The 6,000-nt window shown below is 53.4% G+C and overlaps 1 protein-coding gene across 1 annotated transcript; it reads right to left on the reverse strand.

The window, feature by feature from the left end:
* Positions 1 to 1,167: 1,167 nt before the first annotated feature.
* On the reverse strand, positions 1,168 to 5,740 carry J7T55_014333 (uncharacterized protein; the record flags this gene model as incomplete). Its single annotated transcript, XM_053142319.1, has 5 exons — positions 1,168 to 3,035; positions 3,283 to 3,599; positions 3,667 to 4,196; positions 4,258 to 5,379; positions 5,513 to 5,740. 5 exons carry the CDS (start codon positions 5,738 to 5,740, stop codon positions 1,168 to 1,170), a joined length of 4,065 nt encoding a protein of 1,354 aa, XP_052994523.1.
* Between the last annotated feature and the right edge of the window lie 260 nt (positions 5,741 to 6,000).

Here is a 6,000-nt window from a genome sequence, read left to right on the forward strand (position 1 = left end):
GCCATGAGAAAGAGGCCACCGCATGTTGGCAACACTAATTGCCCCAGATTTAATTCGACAAGAAAAGCGACAGGTATGATTTATTACAGGTTGTTGTGTCGAATATTAGTAACAATAAGTCTCGGGATTGCTTGGCCTGGCCCGTCTTAGTCCTCCTTGACTAACACCCAACGGGAATAAGACTGCCAAGTCCACACGGGCCTGTCCTTCATCTTCCATGCACCGTTCGGTGACTGAAGACAGGTCCATGCATATACACATAGCATCATATCCTCTTTGAGTTGACTGCAGGTTGATAGGACAGAATGACCCATGGCAAATTCGACCTGGGGAATTACCTGACTACCTTGTCCAAGGCGCACAGCCTACGCTCATACCAGACACCATGTCTTCACCCCCATGCATACAGGCTGGTCAAGCACAGAATGCTTGCACTCTCAGAGTTCTAGTCTAGGAATTCTTCATGTCAATACCTTGTGGCCAAGTATACGTATTCAGATCTCAAGTTCGACTCAAGATCATTCCCAAGGATCGAAGGTCTGGAGGTAGAATGCATTGGTCCCGCCCGATCGATGTTCATGAGGTCTGAACGCTTATGTGCGACGACGGGAAGCAAGACACTTCAACACTTATATTAGAAACAAATGACCGTATACTGTCCGGGTCTAAGACTGTTGCTTCTTTTCGGAGGCCTGACATCTAAAGAATGAGACTGTGCTAATCTCCTGAGAGGGCTTGGCTCCCTCCTTCCCCCAAGATTGACTGAATCGGAGATAGATATCAGGGCTCACGGCCTCTGTACGCGCCTGTGCCCTCGCCTAAGCCGTGAGAGCCCTCTTAGCCTTCCAATCTAATAAATGAATAATGGCATCCGTTCATTTCAACGTTCCTCACAGGATGGGTGGTTGGCGCAACATTACATTGCACAGCCTGAGCCGGATAGACACTTATCGACACAGAAGCAGGAACGAATGCTTCCCCCCCTTCCCCTGAATCATTAGAACAAGAGTAGTTCAGTGCGAGATAAGCCAGGTGCACAGTCTACAAGAAGAAAGTACCATTGAGCAGCAGGTAGCCGCCTCCAGATCCCCCAACATCTATGAGTCCGGTAGCAACCAATGCAACAAGGCCTGCCCCCCCCCCCGCCCCGGCCCCCAGTCCATCGTCTCAAATGATCGGAACGAGGAAATACTCTAGTATCTCATAAGCCAGCCGGAAGTACGCCCTGCTCCTCTCCTCCTCATCCAGCACGCCCTCGAACCTCGTCCACTTCCCGCCGTCCACGCCGTCGAGAAACTCCATGAAGTAGCCGACCCACTCGTGCTTGGTCCAGACGAGGCCCTCGAGCGCCCGCCGGTCCAGGATGCGCCGCATCAGGTCCCCGTCGACCTGCCGCTCGAGCGTGTCGCGGTCCGTCGACGGCCGCGGGTCGAACGCCGCCTCGTCCTCGAGCGACTCGAACTGCATGTACGTGAACGGGTACAGCTCCGCCGACGTCTCCGACACGTTCTGTAGGAACCGCAGGAACCGCCACGCCCCGAGGTCCAGTAGCGTGAAGTGCTGCAGCGACCCGTCAATGCCCATCCCTAGCACCTCGGCGTCGTTGACAGACGCTGGCAGCAGCCCGAACCTCTTGTTGCGACCTCGCGCGTCGCGCGCCCACGGCGGTAGCGTCCGCCCCAGTCGGAGCCGCCGCACCGTGGACGGGAGATCCGTCTCAAATAGCACATCGCAGTCCTTGTCGGGCGAGTCCCAGGGTATCCAGAGCCCGTTGAGGCCACATTCCTGGTCGGCGACAAGGATGATCGACGGCTCCGGCTCCGATGGCATCGCGGTTATAGGCGGCGAGGACCAACCTCCGGCCACCTCGAGCATGTCTAAGCTGAGTGGCGTGTGTGGGTTGACATGACGCACTTCGAAGCCGTCGGTATCGTTTTCAGCCTCTTCAAGTACCCACAGAGATTCCCGCCTCGTCAGTGCCAGGGTGTGCGGCGAGTTGGGGAGGATGCTCAGCCTCCAGGCCTCTGAGTCAAGCCGGGTCGTGGACACCTGTGTAAGTTTCTTTTCTCCGTCGTCTAATCTGTAGTAGACGAGCTCCGAGTGGAAGGCGGCCTGGATCTTGCGACCTGCGGCGGTGACAGCGTACACAGGCTCCTTCGGCCCTTTTATCCTGTGCCGAGTCCAGAATGATATTCTTCCACGGCTCTCACCTTGTGCTGGCCTTTCTAGTTGTGTGGAAACGATCAAAACCCTCCCGCCATCCCCGGGACCTCCATTCGTTGCAACGAGAATGAAGTAGAAGTTCTTGTTCTTCGACTCAACATGCCACTCATCTAGGCAGAGAACCCGGTCTCCAGACTTCCCTAGCCCGTTTATGAAATCAATGGGCTCCTTCGTTTGGCCGTGCAAAGGAAGTGAGAGATCATCTCCAGTGTCAGGGTCAATAAACCTCAAAGTGGGCCTGTCATCAAGTGTTCTTGCGCCCACGACCAGACATTTCAGGACGTGCGAGTAAAGCAGTTTCTGGGGCGTCATGCCCAAGGGTATATGCCGTTGGACAGGTCCCACATCTGGTTGCAACTCGGAAAGCAAAACATGGTCAGTCGCGAGAAGAAGCAGCGGCGTGTTGGCGACATTGCCAGACAGACTCTCTTGAAGAACCACAACAGAAGTAAAGCTCGGAGCGACTTTGCTGCTGTCGTTCGCATCCACAGTCCACACATTTTGTTTCTTGGCAAATCCTCGCTTGCCTCCTTGGAAGTCGCTAATCAGCGTGAAGCTCGAGTCGCAGCAGACAAATGCCGATCCGTCAAACGCTGCGTATACGTAGGCTGGCACAGAGCCCACCTTTTCTAGAGACACCGACGCGACTTCGTAATTATCACCAAGGCTGAGCGTCATCAAGGCCCCATCGCGGCTTCCAGAAACAAGAACATTGTTTCCAGCGCCATGTAAAATTGGCACGATGCTTGTGAAAGGTTCCATATTGTCTAACAGACTCCTCTGGGGATCGTCTGGCGAAAGATCTTCGGCAACTTGACGGACATGTTAGTCATTACAGAATCAGGATACCAAGCAGAAGTATCAGTAAGAAGGAAGGAGTGTGCCGGGAAGTAATATGACCCGCATCTAGGCATCGTGATAATGAAGATCGGAGGAGAATGTGTATCAAGCAGAGGTATAGGAAGAAACCGACAGTTCCTGATCCCTGTCTTGGAAACTCCTGTATCTTTATTTTCCCTTGAATATGTTCTGCGATGTGTAGGAAACTGGCATACTCACAAGATTGAATAGGGATGAGTTTCACGTGCTCCTTATCCTGGACGCTGTACAAGTCCAGGTAGACGGCGCTGTTCCACCATAGACATGCAACAGCGTGGGTTTTGCCCCCAATGTCACAGAGCCCGAGACACGTCACCTCTCCCTCGAAAGTTTCCTTATGCAGATGCCTTGCCTCAAGGCGGGAACCATCAAGCAGGATGATGTGCAGCTCAAAGTCGTTCGCCGAATGAGACGTGATTGCCAGCTGGTTCCGTTGGATCGTAGCATCTGTGACAGCCGCACTTCCAACCCCTAAAGAAGAGAAGGAAAACTGGTTGCTGTCTGACTGTAAGGTTCCGTGCCCATTGAAAGTAAGACATAATTCAACATTCGCACATGACTCACCTCGTGGAGGAATTGATGAACACAATACCACTTTCGGTGACCTGAACGATGGTTTCCTCGGAGATACGTCTTGCCATCAGAGTCGGTGAAGATATGTCGTATGGCGTTTCGTCGGGATCCACGTCAAAGGTCGAGGAAAAGTCCGAGTCAAAACGAAGAAGGGCAGATCTGCCAGGCAGCGATAACAACAAATGATGGCCGTAGTCCCGGTCTGATACGTTGGCCGGAAGCATAAAACACCGTTTGACCACTGTGCCAAAGTCGAAATCTATACCAATGTTTGCTTGCAAGCCATGACGATATTCCACAATTGAACCATTTCGCCCTCTCCCCGCTGCGGCAAATATTTTATCTGGTTTGAGGAAACCAGGCGACAGGATATCGGTATCCCAACCAGAGCCAGTTCCTGTCTTCCCTGTGGCACCATCGTGATCATCCCAGCGGCGAGATTCGTTTGTTGTGACGAAATCAACAGTCGGCGACCAGTTTGGAATCTGACTTAGTCGCGCGACCTGTTCCCTCGGAGGTGCCTGCATCTTGTTAATGGGGTGCTCATTCAGTTTTGTGGCGAGGAGAACCTGCCTTCCATACGCCCCCAAGCCCAGAGTCTCCTCCAAACACTAGGATATCGTCGTTGTGGTGCGAAAGACTCGTAAAGGCTGTCGACACGTTGCAAAATGTTCCGTGGTTGAAGGAAGCTCCAAGAATGTTGTCAGAGTCACATTCGAGGAATAACACGAGCCCATCCTCCCTCGCAACGTATATATGATCGTTTTTCGGATGAAATCTTGACAGTCGAGGAGGTCTGGACCAGGCTGTCCACAGCGGGAGTTCCGCCCCGTCATGATGCTCGGATGGAGGGAAGTCCCCAATCTCGCAAGGCTCAAAAGTAGGAGAGCCGTGTAGTATGTCTTTGCAGTATGCGATTTCCCCCTCTGAGACGGCAAAGAACGCCGTGCGTATGGTGAGTGGGATTATGAGGAGCGGCATCTCGTGATCTCTTGGCAACAGATGGCCCATTTTCTCCGCGGACAACACCTCTCCGATATCATCACCCAGCTCCCAGTCGTACGTGACCATGCGGGGCACTCCCCTGTTGACCACTATGAGCAGCAATATGATGTGGTGAGGATCTTGTGGCCTGGGATAGAGAAACTCCATGGTATGGATTGTGCCGTTGACAGCCCGCGGGCGGGATGATTTGACCGGTCTCAAGGGCTGGCCATGTATGAAAGAGTTGTTTAGGTTGCTGATCGATTCAAGCTCGTGAACAACGAAGATGTCCCTGGAGCAGGCCTGAGCCACATACCTCGAGCTCGGGTCAACTGCCAAATGGAAACCGGGACGAACGAGGCGCGTAGTATCAAGTTCGTGTTGTACTGCAGCAAATTCGAATGATCCATCTCTTCCAGACCGCAGGAAAAGGAACACGCAGTCGCCTGTCTCCAGGACAATCAGGAGGAGCTGAGGAGGTAGGTGCGGCGGGTTTGGGGATGACGCCGGGGTAGAAACCTCCGACATGCCCACGTCAATATCATCGTCCTGATGCTGCGAATGAGATCGGCTGGCTTGGAACCTGCTGGCGTCAATGTCGTCCCTATTAAAAGTGCCAATGACCTTGGCATTGCGAATACGCGACCCGAAATCCTTCTTCTTGACGATGCTGTGAAGCTGCAAATCGTCCTGAAGCTCTGATATTTGCACGTAGTGATCCTTTGAAGTGCCCAACCATTAGCACTTCTCCAGCGAGAGCGCGACCAGTCGGCTGTCTTTTCGTGCCTAGTTTGTTTGTGTCGAGGGGCATGGGGGCGAGGAGAGGAGATGTAGGAAAGGTTCAGGTACTCACGCCCACTATTGCAATATCGTTGTGCTGAGGGGAGCGGAGTCGCACGGGGAGGATCCAATGAGCAACCGGGCTTTCGACCAAGGTTCTGGTCATGATGCCGCATTGGGGCGGTGGTTGTTTTTGCTTGGTTGGTTTCGTGGCGGGTTTGCTCAGGACGTCGTTGACATTCAAGGTCCTCGCAACCCACTGGCCATTTTCGAGGACCTGAGACTGGAACTGGGAAGCCATATTGGAATGTGTGTTGCGTGGCAGAGGGGAACAGTCCGTGCTGTATTACCAGTGGCAAAGGAAGGTCGCAGGTAGTCTAGATATGAGAGGCTCGACAGGCCCGTGTGCCATTTCCAGAAGATATCGAGGTTTGAGCTAGACAGCCCGTGACTTCTGTAAGACCATGCGAAGCCACAGGGTTCTCGAGGGTGATTAAGGGCGAGGCGACCTTATTGGTGACCAGACCAGGGGGACCGGCGACTGCTCAGTGCGCAGCTTGT

Source organism: Diaporthe amygdali (genome assembly GCF_026229845.1).
Source record: "Diaporthe amygdali strain CAA958 chromosome Unknown NODE_11_length_1138210_cov_64_948100, whole genome shotgun sequence".
In the NCBI taxonomy this organism is placed as follows: Eukaryota; Fungi; Ascomycota; class Sordariomycetes; order Diaporthales; family Diaporthaceae; genus Diaporthe; species Diaporthe amygdali.